This window comes from Sturnira hondurensis, unplaced genomic scaffold (genome assembly GCF_014824575.4).
Source record: "Sturnira hondurensis isolate 20B ecotype Veracruz unplaced genomic scaffold, ASM1482457v3 Scaffold0022908, whole genome shotgun sequence".
In the NCBI taxonomy this organism is placed as follows: Eukaryota; Metazoa; Chordata; class Mammalia; order Chiroptera; family Phyllostomidae; genus Sturnira; species Sturnira hondurensis.
In genome coordinates this window covers 6,558,009-6,576,995 of record NW_028095539.1, presented here as the reverse complement: position 1 = coordinate 6,576,995, position 18,987 = coordinate 6,558,009, and the positions used below count along the sequence as shown (strand labels likewise).

The window sequence follows — 18,987 nt, the reverse complement described above, 5'->3', positions numbered from 1 at the left end:
CAGCTGTTACTTCAGATTTACCCGCGACGCCCCCGCTGTGGCCAGAGGGCTCCCTGGACCCCGGGAGGAGTGGGGCTGGGCTGTGGGGCTCTCTCCTTGGCTGGAAGTTCAGTGACCCGATGTCGCAAGGGGCAGGGAACTCAGGGGATAGGTGTACTCAGGACTCCCCCTAGGGGCAGGGTTTCCTCACAGAAACTGTTAAATACGGGGACCGTTCACAGGTTGCCTGTATTCCTAGCCAGTGCCAGGTGCTGTGCTCGGTGCTGCCCTTGACCCCTTGGAATCCAGTGTTCCGTAGGTAGGTGCTGCTAAAGCAATAGCGACCGAGTACCAACCCTTCTTAAAGTCACAGAGCTAGGAGATCACAGAACTGAAAATTACTGCCCAAACCCAAACCCAAGCCCCCGCCCCTTCTCTGCCCCATGCCTCTGTCCTTGCTCTTTCCTACCCCAGAGCGCAGCACAACCCTCTCCTACTTCCAGGAAAAGGGATCCTAGGCCCAGCAGCTGAACAGAACAAAGCAGACGCTCACGTTTAACCCCCTCGCCTTTCCCAGGAGAGGGAGGGAGGGCAGACGGAAGCCCGCTCATCTCCCACACCTTTGGGGCAGAGGGTGGGGACTGCTCCTGCCACCCATTTAGAAGGTGCACCTTACCCACAGGCTGAGAAAGCATGTTCAGATGTAGGGTTTTTTTTAATTTTTTTTTATTTAAATAAGGAGAATTCTTTCATATGGAAAGAGTTAGTACAATCACATATTTGAAAGGAGAAACAATAGGTATTGAACCGGAGGGAAAGGGCAAAGGGTGTGGCCACAGGGCCTGGTGAACCCGATATTCCATTTCCCATCCAAGGTACAAGCGCCCCAGAAATAATGTATAAACAAGCTGCACATTACACCTTTAGCCATCGTCTGCCCTTTCAAATATCTGGTCTACATGAAAAGACAAAGAGAGGAAAGGCCAAAATAAAAAACAGAAGGAAACAGAACCAACCTTCTCAAAAAACCCCCCCAAACTCTCTTTACTATGCAAGGCATGAGGTCAAAGCTTACAGTACATGTCCCCTTCAAACAGTGGGAGAGGGTCATCCACGCAGAGCCTTGTAGACATGTCCACTTGGAGGCTTTGTAACAAGCTGCAGATGGGCCCCAGGACCCTGCCGCCACATGGAGGCCGCCCAGCCCAGGTGGAGGACAGTGAACAGCAGGCCGGTCGCGCCTGGAACATGACTAGCCACATATGCACTGGTGGTCCAGGTGGAGAACACGGCCGAGGACAGAAGGGGTCTGACCCCAACACCGAGTCGTTTCTGTCCTGGGTGACCTATTTGTCTTAGTTCCTTCTCACATTTTCAAACAGGAAGGGCTGGCTTTCTGAAATCCGCGTTTCCCATTCATCACAGAACACCACGAAACACAAACACTGCAGCAGCGCCCTGGGTGTCGAAGGCCAGTTCCGACATACCTGCTGACCCAGGCTTGCTCTGCAGGTGGAGGGGGACTAGGGCAGGTGAGAGGCAACGTGCAACTACTTGGAGGGGGGGAACCAACCGGCAGGGAGGGGCTGTACGCAGTCTGCCCCGGGGTGGGCCAGCTCTGACCACGGCCACACACACCCTCGGCCTCCTTGGCTCTGGGAATCAGTCACAAACCCTACCAACCATCCGGAAGGCAGATCCAGAAGACAGGAGGCGAGGGCACTGCTGGAGAGAAAGGATGCCAATAGTGAACAAGATACCCCAATATTCCTAGAAGTGGCTTGGAATAACCACAGCTTTGGGATTGGACAAACAGGTTTTTCTGAGTGTGCAAGAGTCATCCTCTGTTTTCCTCCTTAAGGAACCAAGAGCCATTAGTGTATGAGTTCCAAGTCTGAAAACAACAATGTGGACGAAAAGGGAAAGCAACAGTACAGGAAACCAAACCAAATAGAGCCAGCAGAGCAATCTTCAGTGGGTGGAAGATGCCCCTCGGGAACCCCCCACTCTGGGATCTCACCCCACTGGGTAGGTGATGCCAGACACACCGCAGCTGCGGAGCAGTGGGCTGCCCGCCAGTGGCCAGGGCGAAGCTGCCAGCATCAGAAGGGGGCGACGTTAGCAGGTAGAGGTGCATGAGCAGGCTGACACCACCCCATCTCAACAGCAGCAAAGGTTAAGTTCTGTTTTTCACCCGGTCCCACCAAAGGCCCCAGGACATCCTGGCGGAGGCCTCTGTGTGGCTCTGCACTCTGAAGAGGGAGTGTGTGAAACATTTCAAAATAAGACCCAGAGTCCTACTACCTTGAGCTTGGCTCTAAAACCACGCGAAAGGAAGAGATTGCACCTTAAAACATCTCTGCACTAACAACTGCACTTAATCAGACCAAGGAAGGGACGGAGTGCCGGGCAGGCTCGAGGCCTCCCCTCCACCCCACGTCCCACTGGAGACCTGCATCTCCGAAGGAAGAGGCTGCACATGGGCGCACGGGGTGGGCGACAGCACTGAACGTCACATGCAAGTTCCTGGCCTCTCCTGCACAGAACAGTTTAGACATCATATATAAATAGAGCAGTGAAACATTTACTTTTTCTTCATCTAGACCTACAACATCAATACATATAAATAAAGTCTAGTGTTTTCTGTTTTTATTGGGATGGGGAGAAAATACAGGGGTGGAGGAAAGGGCTGGAGAGCAGGTGACACCTTTGTTTTCACTTCTTCTCAAACAGAAGTACTGCCACTCTGATGGCAGGACCACCTGAAGGGAACAGCTTGAATTATAACGGCATTCAGGACCGTTCTGTGGAATTTCAAAATGAGGAAACCTTTTTTCCTGTGGGCAAACAGTGGGCACCGGAGTTGGGTGTGAGGGGTCTGGCCGGGTGTCCTGAGCACAGCCAGTGGGGCTTGTGTGTCTCCTGCAGGCAGGACCGCGGGCGCCGGCCGCCCAGCTGCCCAGCCGCCAGCAAGGGGCAGAGCAGATGAGCTCCGGGGGCGGGCAAGTGCAGGCCACTCCGTGGGCAGCCCACTGAGAAGGGCCTTCAGAGTGCAGGTTCGAGGGATGAAGAAGAAGAGAGAAGCCAGTAAGGAGGTCTGCGGGTGGCAGCAAAAGGAGGTGCTGAAAGCTACAGGCTGAGCTTTAAAGCATCATCCGAGAAAACCGGCCCTCTCTCCGGATGCCGCATGGGGGTGCCCAGGGACCCTGCCAGGAGCCTGCAACAGTGAGCGTTCCCCCAGCGCCGTCCGCGGCGTCTCGTGCCCTGTGGTCTGCAATGGACGCAGAGCTGAGAAACACAGTCTGATCATCTGTCACGCGCCTGTGGTGACAGAAAGTGGACACCACCACCCACGTACCACCAGTCCTCGGGACCAGGTTCTACAGAACCAGTGGCAGCAGCCCCTCTCAGAAAACGGCCGATTAGTTCCTTGGAAGGGCATGCGCAAAACTTGAACTTTCCCCTTCCCTTTCCTTGGAATGATGGAACTTTGGGTGATTCTAGTTATTCTGCAAACAACAAAAACTCAGCATAAAATGGCTCATGCAAACATTCTGCTTGAGGTGGCACTGCAGACTCCGGAGGCTGCCCCAGCTGTTCTGGAACCCCGGTCACACTGACGTGGCCTCCCCTGGGACCCTGCCTGGCCTGCTGCTCCACTCAGCTGGGGGCGAAGGGGACAAATGGGACACCCCAAGCAGCCTCGAAGACCGCAGGGCCAACACACGGCCGTCCTGGTGGACCTCACGGTTTCCCGTCAAGAGCTGTGTGAGGCAGGACAGGAGCATTCAGCTGAGGAAGAGGTGGGGTGAGGAAGGAGAGAGGAGGGCACATCACGGAAGGCTCCCAGGGAAGGGACTGTGGGTGGGGGAGCAGCCCCTACAGGGGCCGGAGCCCCAGAAGCAGAGACGCCCGTGGGGGCCTGGTGCTGTCTGCTCAGACATCAGGCCCAACCAGAAAGCGCCATGACTTCATGCTTCTGTGATTCACCTCGGGGCCGGCGGTCAGCACACACGAGGGCATTAGCAGAGTCGGGGACAGAAATTCTGCCTAATTCTTACGCTGAAAATGCCATCAACCTCACTGGGCTGCCTGTGAGCTCCCTGTGGTCACCAGGCTGGGGCTAGAATCACTGCTTCCAAAGCACACAGTTGGACACGAGGTTGTTTGTGGTGGGGACTATGTGACCTTGCTTCTTTCGCAAACCCCCTCACAGGTTAACCAACCAAGAGAGCAGGAGGGGGCACACAGGCCGTCTCTTGAGGTTGAGGTACCAACCTCGACAGGAGGGAGGTTAACAAAGCTACTGGAGTATGAGACAGGGTCAGGGAGAGGCTGACGAAGAACTTACAAAAGTTCAGCTACCAAGAATAGCTTGTGTTTTGTTCTCCCTTCTCCTTTGTGAAAACCTCAACTGCTTTTCAAAACAAACCCCCCCAAACTAAGGGACCGCGCTGCCACACCGCCATGCCAGGGGCGGGAGGGAAGGTAGCACTGAGCACAAACACCCAGCAAGAAGCAGGCCCGAGGCAGGCGACCCTGCACCGGCCGAGGCGCAAGTGGGCACGGCTGGGGTGGGAAGGAGGCAGGAAGGGGGTCGTTGGCTGTCGGTGTGTACTGAAGCAAGCAGGTCCACGCCACGTAGCCACGGTGCAAGCTGGGTGGACGTCAGAGCTCTCAGGAGTGCAGAGGAGAAGGGACGTATCTCCACCAGGCCGGGGGCCAACGGCAGCTGCCGAGACTGGAGCGCATCCTACTCTGGGAGGCCGAGTGGCGGCCCTGTCCTCAGGGCCAGCGTGGGCCAGCCCCTCAGGCCTTGCTCTCCTCCACTTTCACTGCCCGAGGCTTGATCGCTCCGGTTCGCTTCATCTGGGAGGCGGCCAAGGGGGCCTCCTGCAGCTTCACGGCTCCCAGGCTGGGTTTTTCATCCACTCGTGGTTTTGCCTTTGGACAGAGGAGCAGGGACAGAGGAGTTACCCTCACACGGAAACGGCTGTCTGGGTACAGGGCTGCCCCAGCCCCTTCCTGCTCCTGAGTCACAGGGAAGAGGCTCCCCTACAGAGCCCACCCGCAAGTGGAAGGCAGACCCAGAAGGAAGTCTCCTAGGGAGGGCACGGGTGGCACTGCTCTGTCCCCTCCCGTGGGTGCTTACTGCAGTGACTTGGAGGGGCAGGACGACACCGGGCCTCTGAGGGGCATGTCCAAGGCCAACTGGAAGTAGCTTTTCAAACCAGTGCACCCCCTGCCCACAGAAAACAGAGGCCCCGCAGAGCCCACCTGTCTGCCGGGGGTGGGACCTCCAGACAGACCAGGTGACTCCCCCCCGACCCACACTTGGTGGGAACCATTCTCCAGGACAGGGCCTGACCTCAAGGCTCCCAGTCAGTGTCCCACTGATCAGCAGGTCTGTACTGGGCAGTGTCTCACAGAGGGACCCGCCTCGATTCTGTCCCCACTGTGCTGTGATCTCTGGAAGAGAGCTTCAGAAGCTCGACCCAAGCAACTGGAGGCCCGCCAGGAGGGAGAGAGCGGCCGAGCCCTCTTGCCAGCTGGGAGCGCCATTGCACTGCAGACCCACACCCGACGGGTCCGGACACTGGTGCCCGTCACATCTTAGAGTGGCAGCGAGGAGACCAGTGCCTGACGGCGGTGACACTGAGAAGCCCCATTCGTGACAAAACAGGAGCATGTCACTCCGCTGTCATCCTCCCTGTCATGACCAAGGCAAGACACAGCACTCACTAGAGCTAGCACGCGCAGGCACACACGCACACGCACACTCGTCCCGGCCCATGGACCTAGCCCGTCCCAGCGCCACCTCCTCTGAGGACTCCGCATCCTCCCTTCTCTGCAGGACAAGGAAGGATCCAGATGCCCACCAGGAGGGGCAGTGCCTTCACCAGGAAGGACCTGGGCCCCCGGCGCCATGCTCTGAGTGCTAAGGCACGTCTCCCTTTACGAGAGGAGCACACAGACGGGTGGACAGTCCCTCCTTTCTAGGTGCCTGGAGACAGCCCGGGGGCCGGGGCTCGAGGGTCTGGAGAGCCATCTTCTACCTGGTGAGCGCAGTGTCCCTGCACAGAGCCCAGGTTAACTGCCGGTCCAGAGGGCCTCCCACTGGGGCTGGCAGAGCTAGGCCTGAAAAAACCAAAGGCAGGGGTGAGAACACACACGTCGCCACAGAGATGGAGTCAAGCCCGGTGCGGCAGCCCCGGCATGGGCTCCCAGACCTCCTATTGGAGGGAAACAAAGACCTCTGACAGCCAGCGCACAGGTCACCGGCTGCCCTGGGGCCTCCGACGCAGCTCACGGAGATGCCCGTGAAGGGCAGGTGGACTGGAAGGTCGACGGACACGAACCATCTCTCGGGGCTCAGAGGGTCTGGGCCAAAGTGTCTGCAACCAGACCCAAGGTCTCCAAACCTGAGGTGAGAGGTGGACCAAATCCTTTTCCAGGCTGTCCCGAGTTTAGGCGGGGTTGGGGGGGGGACTTGGGGTGAGTGGGGAGAGGTACCAGATGGAAACACCTTCCTAAATGTGTCCACTGACCAGACAACTGTGCTCTGGGACCTTAATTAGATGCCGTATGAAAAAAAGATTTTGTGGTCAAAAAGTGCGAGTAGAGCCGTGTGTGGACTCAGGACAGCGAGGCCACCCGGCCCCTGTGCCGAGGAAGCGGTGTGTCGGGCTGGCTCACACACAACGTTGGCCCCGCACCGACCGGGGAGTCCCTGCAGCAGGGCGTGGCTCAGAAGCAGTTTCCAGAAAAAACCGGAAATGCTTCTCTGTAAAAACACACCACTGCTCCCAAACCCAATGAAAACACCAACAAAACGAAGCTACTAGTTAAGAGTTGTGTTTTCCAAACGGTTTCCCTCGTGTGAGGCAACGGCCACCTCTGTGCTCCCGGCACGGGGTGTCGGTCCTCTGGGTCTGCCCGAGGCGGGGTCTCAGCCCGACGCAGCCGGGCCCCATGGGGGCTGCCAGGAGACAGCAGCCTGTTCGCTCTCCACACTTCCTTCCCCTTCCAGATTAGGTGCACTGCTCTGTGCTGTGGCCCACACCAGGCGTGACATTTCTGCGGTTTTGGACTATACAAAAAATATAATCAGAAAACAAAGCACAGTAACAAACAAAGATAACTGAAGCCAAAAGAATGAAAAGAACAGAAAAGATGATGGAACGTGGTAGACCCACAGAAACCCCTCCGTCTGGACGCGCGGTTGGGAGGGCAGACGAGGTGGCAGGAGGCTCGGCCGCCACACACTCCACGCACAAGCTGGGTGGGCCAGGCAATCTGGCGTGCGGGAGTGCCCCTCGGTGAGTCGGGGCTTGCTGGGTGCTGGGCACCGGGGCCTTGCTGTGGACCTTGCCCAAAGCAAGGACAGTCACGCGTGACCGTGACTCATGCACAAACAGGAGGGGCTTCCGCGTGCCTCCCACACATAAGGAGAGTCAGCGGCACGGACCCCGAGGCCCGAAGGGGATGGTGCTGCCTCCCGACGGCCATGTGCATCCTGGGCTTGAGAAGCTGGCAGAACCAGAGCCGCTCTGACTCCTCAGCGCGGTGGGTGACCCAACGAGGCAACTCACCCAAAGCCACCTCTGCATCCAGCTGAGGGACCTGGGACCCTCACTGGAGGCAGAGACGGTGCACACAGAGGAAGTGAGAGGGGGCCATCGCTAGAGTGAGGCAGGCCCATGGAACCCTGAAGGAACCCTCCCCCTTCCAGGACTGCGCCTTCTCAGCTGCTGGACCCTTTTTGAGAAGCTGGGGAGAAAGGTGCGAGTCATCAGAAGCTGTCCAACACAAAGAACACGTTAGCTGTTCCTCTCCCTACCTTTCCAACAAGCTCCCCGACCAGAGCACTCAATGACGACGATTCAAGGCAAACTGGTCGGTCCCTGGCTTTCCCTAGGCTAACGACAGCACACGGTGTCCAGCATGGGAACTCCCAGGACACACCACTGGGGCGACCTGTGCTGCCCCTCAGGCCCTCCCTGCTCTTCTGAACCCCTAGCCTGGCTACAGTGAGCACCAGCCCTGCAGCGTCCACCCCGGGGTGTTTCTTTACCTGTAGGTCTGTGCTGAGGGCACGGAGCCTCCTGGAGGGACATTCTGTTTACTGTCGGCAAAGTGGAAGCCCTTCATCTCCATCTGAGAGGACTGAAGAAACCAGGAACACAAGTTGCTCTTTAGTGGCCCTGGGGACAGCCTGGCCCTCGCTGAACCAGCTCTAGGCAGAGCTGACGGGCATCCAGGAGGACCCAGGAGAATTTCTGGATAGCGAGGCATCTCCTAAAGGAATCTAGGCTCGGGGGCTCATCCCTGGAAGTATGCTGGTCTCCTTTATTTTTGAAGGGACTGGGGAGAGTGGCCCGTGCGCCACCACAGGGCACCGGCCAGGCATGCCGTGACTTCTCTGCCCCGGAGGGAGCCAGTGGGGATCGCAGATCCCTGTACTTGATCCCCACCCCACACTGTCTGACCGCCAGGACCTGCACCAGCCTCCACAGCTGCACATGCCTTCCTCTGCCCGGCATCTCGCACCCGAGCCTATCTACATTGCTAGCTCCCACACAACCCCGGGGTCCTGAGGGGACCTCGCAATGAGGGGAGATGGGCGGTTGCACCCGAGACCTCTAGCACTTTAGGCCACAACAGTGGAGTCTGACTGACTCAAAAGGGCTGATGAGACAAGGAAGAAGTCACGCTTACCTCTCTGCTGGTGTTAAGGACCGAAGGCTGGGAGCCGGGTGGAAGCAGCCTGCGGGGGCCCCCGACAGAGAGGCTCTGCCCCTGAGGCAGCTGGATGGATGGCGGCAGGATCAGGGGCTGCTGCCCAGAGCCATACCGAGGCAGGGGCAGCTGGGAGCCGGGCAGCGGCATCGTCAGCTGCTGACAACAGGGACAGTCAGGAGGCGGCATGGAGTTTGGAAGAGAGCCACAAACCACCGCTGACACACGCGCCCAAGAGCGACCACACGCTAGACTTGAGATTCTCATTTCAAAAGTTAAAGCGAGGCCTTCATACAGCAGTGAAGGTTCTGGATTCCCATTAGAGCTGGGCCAGTCACCTTGACTTTATGTGGGACGGCAGGGGCAAGTCTGCTGCTGGAAGGAAGTGTGTGATGAGGAAGCAACCACTGGAGCTGACCAGGGCCACACAGAGAGTGTGTTGCCCCTTCTCTGTGTCGGCAGAGAGCTGTGGGTGTCCCCAGCCCTTCTCACTCCCACCCAGCTGAGGCCCATGAAAGGCACATTATGTGCTGGCGAAGCACCAGGACCCTGGCGGGTCCACAAACATGATGACAGTGCCGAGATGTGCTGGACACAGCCACGGGGTACCAGCAGGCAAAGCGCAGGCAGTGAGCCCCGGGTGCACGTGGGGGCAGAGCTGGGGAAGGGCACCTGTGTGGCCTCTGTGCAGCCCAGAGGCCAGCCCTTTACTGCTGTGCATAGGGAGAAAACAGGGCGCCACCGGGTTCTGGGCATGAGAGTTCCTGGAGCCCAGCCAGAGCCCCCTGCATGCTCCTCAAGTACGTTCTGTGCCAGAAGAACAGCCCCTTCTAATGTCCAGAACTTGTGGGTGGGAGGAGGGGTGGGCCTGGAGACTCTGGGGCCAGAGGCTGGGTGAGAGACTGCTCTCTCAGTCACTGTCCCCTTCATCTCCCTGCTTCGAGTCCACAGTGGTGGGCCGGAAGGATCTATTGGAATCGCATCACTGAGATATGTGGCAGCCAGAACTCTGGGGCCCAGGCTCTGCCTTGCACACCACGGGGTGCGGCACGGACACAATGACAGCGCCGGCTCAGGGGGTGGGTGGCCAGACTGGGTTTCAAAGGCCCCCTGACTGCTGCACTGAGAGCAGAGTGCTGGGCCCAAGAGCAGGAGCAGAGACGGGCTGCTCGGGCCCAGACAGGGAGGTGGGCACCGCATGGGCAGTGGCTGGACTCTGGCCACTTTCAAACGCAGCACCAATAGGGCCTGCAGAAGAGGCGGAGGTGGCGTGAGCAACAGTGTGGAGCCCGGGGTAGTAACACGGACTGGACAGCCTGATGGACCACGGGGAAAACCCCACAGTTGGCGTGGTGTCTGCACAGCGAAGTCGAGAGGCTGTGCAGCGTCAGAGCGGAAGTGTGGGCAGCCTGCTGCGGGGGTCGGGTCCAGAAGATGAGAGTTGGCCCCAAGATGCCCTCTGGGAGAACTGGTAGCACCAACAAGTACTCGGAGGACGCTCCCCACCTCCGAGCCTCATAGGCCGAAGGTTGGGAGAGGGGCTCGGGGAAGGTCAGTGCCCCAGGGCCATGTTTTGGGCGATAAAGGTGATGGGACTCCTCAGGAGAGGCTGAGCATTTGGCCCTGGTTCTAGCGGCCCAAGGACCAGTCCCAGTGCCTATGAACAGCCTGTAAGTCAGCAAGAAACAGGAGAGCCCTGGCTGGTGGGGCTCAGTGGACTGAGTGCCAGCCTGTGAACCAGAGGGTCCCCAGGAGAGGGCACATGAGAGGCAACCACACATTGACATTTCTTGGCCTCTCTTCCTCCCTCCCTTCCCCTTTCTAAACATAAATAAATAAAATCTTTAAAAAAATGAAATGAGGCCTCGAGTTTAGCGTGAGACAGGCTGAATCCCTGACCTGAGGGAGCTGGGAGTCCAACATCTGGGAGGCGCCAAGACTGGCAGCCTGGCCGAGCTGGCTCTCGTACACCAGGGCTTGGCTTCCGCTCAGGGGCTGGTAGGGCGAGCCGGACTGGGGCTTCACCATCTCCAAGGGCTGCATGCCGGGGAACGCCGAGTACGGAGGCTTCAAGGCTGTGCCTCCAGAGAGGATCATGGTGCTTGGAGGTGACAGGCTGGGGTGCATGTACACCTGAGATCTGTAAGAGCCAGAGAGAGGTGGGGCTCCAGTGCGCGAGTACACCAGTGGGTCTGAACCCCCCCGAGGGCCTGTGCAAACATACTGCCGGCTCTGCCCCTGGAGTTTGTCACTCACATCTGAGTCAGAACCTGCATTTCTAACCACATCCCAGAACCAGGGGTGTCCAACCCACAGTGTGTGGGCTGCATGCGGCCCAGCATGGCCATGAATGCAGCCCAACACAAGGGCGTAAATGTACTTAGAGCCTTTTCTTCGTTCATCAGTTTTCATTAGTGTTCATGCATTTAGTGTGTGACCAACGGCAACTCTTCTTCCAGAGTGGCTTGGACAGCCCTGGACCTTGAGGGTGCCCATGGGCTGCTCTGGGGACCAGTGTGAGTGTCACCAGGTTAAACAAACCAACACATGCACAAGACACAGGAAAACCTGTGCGATGCCCACAGCACCAGATGTGAGACCCAGAACGCACGGCCAAGAGCGTGGAGGGAGTAGGCACGGCAGAGGCGCAGGATGGAGCAGGCCCCCCTGGCCTGCAGTGCAGGTGATGACAACCGTAAGGGACCACAACCACTCCCACACCTGCTCCCAGGGTCCCAAGGCAGAGGAGCAGCAGGCCAAGGGAACAAAGTGAAGGAGGCTGCCGAGGTCTGAGCCCCGCTGGAGCCACCAGCCCCTCTGCCCTCCCACCTCACCTGAAGGGCTGCAAGGAGCTGAAGATCTCCTGTGACTGGGAGACGGGGAGCCCGCCCCTCAGGCCCAGCTGCGCAGGAGCCTGCAGAGACGTGTGGAGGGAAATCGGGATCTGCTGGGCGGCGGCGGCCTGGGGGGTAGGGAGGAAGCCAGGAGGGTCACTGTGATGCCTCCAAGCTGTACTCTCTGTCCCCTCCTAGCTCCCAGGTTCTCTCAGCATGGCAGCTGGAACGATGCCCAAAACACCAACTCCAGCACGTCCTTCCTGTGTCCTTTTGCTCTACGGGACCCTGCACAGCGGAGCGAGTGAGTCCCAGCCATGCATGCATGCCTGCAGGGGAGGGTCTCAGGAACGCACGGTGAGTGGACGGTCACATGCAGAACATGTGCCGGGTGACCCAGTTATGAGAAGACCAAAACTTTACACTAAAGAACGTAGTAGTTAAGGACATGTTTTAACAAGGTCAGGACAGGCCGAGTCCTCTGTCCCAACCTGCACTTGGAGTGGTGCCTCGCCTAAGAGCTCCACGGGCCTGGTCTATGCAGACACATGGGCCTGGGGGCACTGGACCATTCAGGAGGCCTGCCCCAGTTTCAGGGGACTAAAGTCATCCCTGAGCAACACAGAAGACATGCCAACCCTGTGGCGAAACAAACACTGCTCGTCTCTAAAGCTGCCCCTTCCTAACGCCCCAGGCCTGGAAGGCCAGGCCTTTCTTCTCTTCATCAAAGGACACCGACCGCCAAAGAGAATCCCATGTCAGCTAATCCCCCACTAGGACACAGGAAAGAGAACTCCAAGAAAGAAAAACTAAGCTGAAATAAAACCTTAAAAAAAAAAAGCCCTGGCTGGTGTAGCTCAGTGGATTGAGCGTGGGCCTGCGAACCACACGATCGCAGTTCGATTCCCAGTCAGGGCACATGCCTGGGTTGCAGGTCAGTTCCCGGCAGGGGACACACCAGAGGCAACCATACATTGATATTTCTCTCTCTCTCTCTCCTTCCCTTCCCCTCTAAGATAAATACATAAAATCTTAAAAAAAAGAAAAACTAAGCTGAGTCTGGAGCACTGAGCTCCATTCTTCTGCCTGGTCTCTCGTTCAGTCCACCAACACTGACTGGCTGCTGTGATATGCCAGGTGCTGGGCAAGACATGTGAGGGACAGAGAGAAAGAGACGGAAGACGAATAAGTGAAGAAAATAATGACACTGCACTCCACCCCGACCAGGCCACCTGGCTTGCCACCATCACCTGTTGGTAACTCTGCTGCTGAGGTATCGTTTGAGGAACCAGCCGGGGCTGACTTGCAAACACATGGCCGTCCAGGTAGAGAGGTGGCAGGTGGTTACCTGGAAACGGAATCCCAAGGAGGCGGAACAGGATCAGGTCTCTGTGTTTCCGAGGTCCCTTTAGGGGACGTGTTGCACGTGCACACTCTCCCAGGGAGCACACCTGGTCCCCAGCTGTGGGCCCTGGGCTCCAGCCCTCGCTGCCCACCTAACTGCTTGCCTTCCACCCCCCCTCAGGAGCGTCTGCCCTGGAACTGAGGGCTGCCTGGGTCTCTCAGTCACTGTCCTCTTCATCTCCCTGCTTTGAGTCCACAGTGGAGGGTCAGAAGGATCTATTGGAATCACATCACTGAGACTTCGGCAGCCGAGGCCTCCTGATCCCTGCCCCCTCCCCTTGGGCAACAACATAAGGACCAGGATGGTGACAGTAAGAATGGTTGAGGACACCCTGCTAGAGGGCTCAGCCAACACAAGGGTGTGAGCTCCGCTCCTGGGTGCAGCCACCCCTAGAACTCACCCCCACTGACAAGTGGCAGTGACATGGCCCCCATGGGACCCAGGTCCAGCTCAGGGCCAATGCCTGGCAGTCAGGCACAGTGAGGACAGCACTGCCAGAGGGCTCAGCCAACACCAGGCTCTGCCTCCCAAGAGGAAAGGTGGGAAGCAGGGAAGCAGGAAGTGCGAGTCATCTGCAGCCCAAGGGGACCCCCCAGCCTGGAACCCAGCTCCCACTTGAACAGACCCCCAAAGCAAGGCGGGGTGGTGCACGGGCTGGCAAGCGCCCTTCTGCTGGGGTGAATGGAGAGGGCCCGGGCAGCAGTACCTGGAAGAGAAGCAGAAGGGGCGACAGAGGCCACAGGCATGGGTGGCATGGAAACCCCGCCGAAGGAGCTGTAGTTGACTCCGCTGGAGGCCCCCACAGAGGATGGGGGCTGGAGGCCTGAGCCAGCGCCTCCTGGAGAGCTCTGCTCTGGCAAACTGGGTGAGTTTTCCCATGCCTTTCGCGCTGACTCCATCTTCAGAAGCAAGGGGAGAAGAGGGGTGAGTTACCAGAGTGAGGCAGAGACCCGGGGGCAGGGGGCCGGGCCTAGCGCAGCGCTGGTACCACCTTCAGAGTGAGGTCGGCAGTGGGGAAGGACATCTGGGAGAGGCCGATCGCCCTCGGGATGTGATGGTCTCGCCGGAGGACGGGGATACTCTGTGTCAACCCGGCCTGGAGGGGGCAGAAAATCGTGAACAAGCAGGCGCAGAGGGGCAGGACAGGGTGTCAGGATGCACTTCACGTTTGGGAGTGGGCACTGAGACCACCAGGACGCAGCTGCCAGGGGCCTGGCCCACAGGGTGGCTGGATCCCCTCAACAAAAGTCCCAGGAGGGGCCCTCCAAACCTGCCCCTCCTGAGCCCTCCAGCAGGGACAGTCACGTGCCGGCAACACAGAAGCTACTGGCTGCCGCACGCAGGTTTGGAGACCTCCAGGTCCTGCCTCATCCCCCAGGAGACTGTGCAAAAGAGGCCCCTGGAACAAAGGCTCAGCGATGCAACTGCGAGACCTTCCCCCTGCAGACGCGCCGTGCCCGTTGGCACATTATGGGGCCCTGAGAGGCCACAGGGTCAGGAAGCTTGCTTAGCCCCAGGCTCTCCAACACGACCTCAGAACTTGGAAGAATACAGAATCAGAGACTGCCAAGTAAATCAGGTCTTAGGAAGGACGCCATCCCACTTTAAATTCACAAAATGGGCCATGAAACACTCAAGCAGCCACTTGAAAGACGTGTCACCAGCTAGAAGCTGCCTCAGGACCCAGACCCAGGTCTGCCAGACGCCCAGGCCGGGGCAGGTTCATGCCTGGTTTCAGAGTGACAACCAGGCCCTCTCCTCCCAGGGCCTGTCAGCGTGGAGACCAGAGCTGGAGGCTGGAGGTGGAAGCACACACTTACGTTACTGGCCAAGGCGTCTTGAAGCTTGACTACTGGATTCCCTGCGGGACCAGAGGCAGAACCTGGCGGCAAGCTGAAATCAGAGTCCTGGAAAAAAAGGGAAGAGTCCAATGAACTGACCCTGGCTCACCTTTTGGCAGAGACATGCCTTACACTGATCCACAGCCCAGCAACTGGAAAACCCACGAAGCAGCCTTCACCACATGAGCAACACAGCCAAACGTCTCCTGACGGCAGGTGTGGGCAGGATGCCGACCTCCTCCCCTCTCCCTGACTGTGCCCACTGGCCGACCCCACTGGTGCAGGGGAGCCCACCAGCCCGCTCAGCCTGGCAGCCCAGCTGGTGTCAGCGGGACATCTGGAGGCCGCTCATTGGCACTTCCATCGACGACTCCACGCTGATATCCACCTTCTTCCCCGAGTTAAAAAAGCAAAGAGAAGAAAGGAGTCGATCGAAACCTCACCTTTGGACTGACTCCGAACTCGATGGGTGGCACTGGGAGCACGGAGTCCACATGGATGTCCACCCCATTCACAGGCGGGACGACGGCCCCTGGCAGCCGCTCGGCCCCCTCCGAACCCTTCCTGTGCTTCAGAGAGCGCTCGTTGCCGATGGGGCCGGGTCTGTGCTCCTTACTCTGTCCCGAGCCTTGTTCCGCGTCCTTGAGGGAAAGCAGAGATACTGAGACGCACAGACCAGACGACCCCGATCTGTAGCTCCTAAGCCCCTGGGAATCGGGGTAGAAGACAGAAAACAACAGCCCTCTGCCCAGGCCCTGGTCCCCGTGAATGGGACTCCCAGGTCACCTTTTGCTCAGGCTGCTTCTGAGCCTGCTCCTTGTGGCTGTCAGCCTTGGGTTCCAGGCCGGACCCGCTCATGTCCTCTGGCTTTAGAGTGCCATACGGAGAACTGCGCTGCGAGGAGGTGGTGGATGACTCTCGAGACTCGGCGCTCAAGTCCACGCCACTGTCTCCCTGGCTGCTCTTAAAACCCTGCTGTGCAAGGCACAGAATGGGTTAGAGCCCTCACCCCACCGGACCACGACCCGCTGCCAGCCATCCAAGGTGCGGAGCTGAGTCTGGCCCCAAAACACAGCTCCCCCAGCACGCCCACCTGGATGGCCTTGTCCCGAGAGGGTGTGGGGAGGAGGGGGGTCCTGACCTGGCAACTGAAGGCACACAAGCAAAGGTAGCAAAGCCGCCCAAGTTCACAATCATGAGACCCCAGGGGCCTGGGACAGAGACTGCCAAACTGATTTCCCTGTGATCCGCACTGAACGGAGCGAGCACCATCACAGGCTTGAGGGAGAGCCTCTCCATCACTCGCCCTAACACTGGGGGTCTCCCTGGCAACTTCTCTCCCTCACTCTCACACAGATAAAAAACTGAGACAAGCCAGGACCTGTGGAAATGGCTTCTGGTCCCAGCTCAACTGTGTGGCTGAGAGAAAGCTTGGGCAGGCCGCCAGCAGGAGTAAGACCCGGGACAAGCTAGGTACGTGGGCGGGGAGCACGCACTCCGCCCCTAGCAACACAGCAGCCACCCACCTCGGCGCTGCCAGACTCGGTGCTGCTGAAGGCAGTGGCGGCTTTAGTCCAGGAGTCGCCGGTCGGGGCCTGCACAGGGAGGGCTGTCGGGGGGAGGAAGACAGAGTCAGGGTGTCAAGGAGGAGCAACTGGGCTGCAAAGACGAGCATAGGCGCAGCTCACGCAAACCCTAGTCCCTTCGCGGCCCCTGCCAAAACACAGCATGCTAGTGAACAGATCTGACACATGGATCTGGTCTGAGAGCTTCGTTCGCCTTCCCAACATCTTCAGACTTCAACAAACGTGGTTAGATGGTGTGGCAGACACAGCAGTGACCTTGGAGGGCTCCTGCTGGGAAAATGGCGCAGGGCTTTTCTTCGCCGAAGCCCTGTTTCTTTCTACGCGCTGGCAGCTGCTCAAGTCTCAGAGAGGTCTGAGGTGCAGCGACGGAGACGGGGGTAACTCACAGGTCGCTCGGAGGCCCTGTGTGTGTGTGTGCACGCAAGTCCACGGGGGTGCTGTATAAGCCCAGGCCTCTGAAGCCAGCTCCTGTGCCCAGTCTGCTCTGCCCAGCCTGCGACGACGCCCACCACGGACACACTACCAGAGCGCCTGACGCCAGTACTGCATTGAGAGGTCATCGCACTCTCCGTCAGAGCTGAGTGTCCTCAAATGTCATTCTGTGATGAGTTGGGACCAGGGCTTCACCGGGAACATGAAGCCAGGCCGTGAAGTCAAATGGAAAGAATCAAGGTCCAGGCCCCGGAGTCTCAGGTGACTGTCATGTGGCTCTGAGGTCAAGTCACTCCACTCTGAAAGCCCTGGCTGCTGTGCTGGAAACTCAGCGGCCGGGGATGATTTCTCCGCACCCCTGGGAGGCGCCAGGAGCCCCCGTCTTACACATCTTTGTGCCTTGCAGGGCCATGGCCACAGCGGACACTCAAGAAGAATCTGCTCAATTAAGATGGCTTTGTGTCTTAAAAGTTACCGGAAAAACAGCATTTTAAATGTAGAATTTACTTTAAAGTTCAGGGAAACAAATTTTCTAAAAAGCAAGATCCACCTTACTCTAGCCTCAAGTCCATCTTTCTGAGACAGTTTCTGTGAGGAGCTGACAGCACCTTCCCCCAGGGTTGGAAAGGGCCCTTCGGACCCCAGTTCCCCTGCAGGCACGCACTGGCGAGTCAGGCCAGCTCCAGGTGCCGTCCGCCAGGTGGCAAGTGGCTGTCCCTCTCCAGGGACCTCAGTGCTGGCAGGCACTCGCTCTTCCACTAGAGGCAAGGCGGGAACACGCTCACAGCTGCGCAGGGGCCACGGTGGCAAGTGGTGCCGCAATGGCGCCCAACACTGGCTCTGCAGAGAACGCCAAGGAGCCAGCCATGCTCCCTCTGCGTCTGGGGCTGCCAAAGCAGGGTGCTCCCTAAGAAGAGAACGGCCACGAACAGGCCAGGCACCTGAGTCCACACACCCCAACTCTTACCGGGGCTGCCGCTCTCCCAGATCTCAGTGCCTAGGCTGTTGCCCGGCACAGGTGTGTCGCCCTGCTCCAGGCACAGGCTGCTCTGCTTCTTCGCAAACCGAGGAGGAATGCGGGAGGAGAGACCCCGACCTTTGACGGGCACCTAGGGAGAAAAGAGGCGGGGTCGGCCATCCTGGACGCCAGGCATGAAGAACAGCTAATGTTCCCCATGGGGAGTGCGCTGCAGGGGCCGGGCCGCTCGCCTCTCAAAGCCTCCACCGCTGACCACACCATGCCTGGAAAGGGCTGACAGACAGCCAAGGGACTGTGATCCGAACTCCAACAGGACAAGTGGCAGTGTCCCACTGATGATGCCATGTGAGCACAGGGTCCCCAACTCATGACTCCAAAGGTAATGAGTCTCACCCTACTCAGGCCGGGGCTCAGTGGAAGGATAACGAACTCGGGGGCTGACAAAGGCCTGCACCTTGCTCGGTAAGGCTTCCACCAGCTGTCAAGGGGACAAATGCCCTTGAGGACAGAGGCGAGGCCGCCTGCTGGCACAGGGTGGAAGTAAGTGTGCTAAGGAACAGCCCCACCTTGTACTTAAAGCAGAACTCTCATCCTCCTGGCTCTGGTCTCCCTGCACCACCAGCCTGCCCTAGCCTGGCTCCCCCTCACCTCGGGCAACTTACCTGCACAGCTTGCTCCTTCTTTCTCCTCTCTTCCTCCAGCAGGCGGCGCTGCTTCTTGGTCAGGACTTCGATGAAGCCTTCGCCCACCATGGAGCCCACCTCAGGCTCCTCCCCCGGGCTGGATCCACAATTCTCAATGATGGAATCTGAACCACGAGATCACAGGAAGGGACCATGTTGCACTCACCAGAAGCCAAGAACCCAATCCTATGGGCCACTAATACCCAAGGACAGGCTCAGTTCTGAAGGCTGGGCAGTGCCTGGCCTGACACCTAAGGAGCTGCGCTGCGTTCCCCAGGGGCCCCGGAATCCAGCTGTGACTGCTCCAGCCTCCTCACCGCCCCCGAAACACCATTAAGGCAAACCAAAGAGGCCCGATCGAGCAACACTGGGGTTCAAAGAAGTCTCTGGAGACAAAGACACCCAAGTCCCAGCTCTGTTCCTCATCAGCCTCATGACCCTGGACACACCACTCAATCTCTCTGGGCCTCAGGTTTCCCTCTCTAAAACTGAGGCATGGTGGTACAGTT

General features: G+C 58.7%; 1 protein-coding gene and 2 non-coding genes across 7 annotated transcripts in view; all 3 read right to left on the bottom strand.

Moving 5' to 3' along the window:
• Positions 1-696: 696 nt before the first annotated feature.
• Positions 697-18,987, bottom strand: part of PRRC2B (proline rich coiled-coil 2B) — an 81,211-nt gene continuing 62,920 nt past the window's right edge. The window contains exons 18-32 of one of the 5 annotated variants that reach the window (XM_037036945.1): positions 18,458-18,603; positions 17,784-17,925; positions 16,325-16,407; positions 15,585-15,773; positions 15,242-15,439; positions 14,778-14,864; positions 13,949-14,053; positions 13,664-13,856; positions 12,803-12,900; positions 11,553-11,680; positions 10,618-10,858; positions 8,698-8,874; positions 8,054-8,145; positions 6,036-6,117; positions 697-4,923 (exon numbers count right to left, since the gene is read on the bottom strand). In XM_037036945.1, coding sequence (XP_036892840.1) covers positions 4,789-4,923; positions 6,036-6,117; positions 8,054-8,145; positions 8,698-8,874; positions 10,618-10,858; positions 11,553-11,680; positions 12,803-12,900; positions 13,664-13,856; positions 13,949-14,053; positions 14,778-14,864; positions 15,242-15,439; positions 15,585-15,773; positions 16,325-16,407; positions 17,784-17,925; positions 18,458-18,603 — 2,096 coding nt within the window. In that variant the 3' untranslated portion in view covers positions 697-4,788. The other 4 variants (XM_037036946.1, XM_037036944.1, XM_037036947.1 and 1 more) reach the window with 4 other exon arrangements.
• On the bottom strand, positions 9,625-9,709 carry LOC118980405 (small nucleolar RNA SNORD62). Its single transcript, XR_005065095.1, has one exon. It is a non-coding gene; the product is annotated as a small nucleolar RNA SNORD62 (small nucleolar RNA).
• LOC118980404 (small nucleolar RNA SNORD62) lies at positions 13,111-13,195 on the bottom strand. The gene has a single exon (XR_005065094.1). It is a non-coding gene; the product is annotated as a small nucleolar RNA SNORD62 (small nucleolar RNA).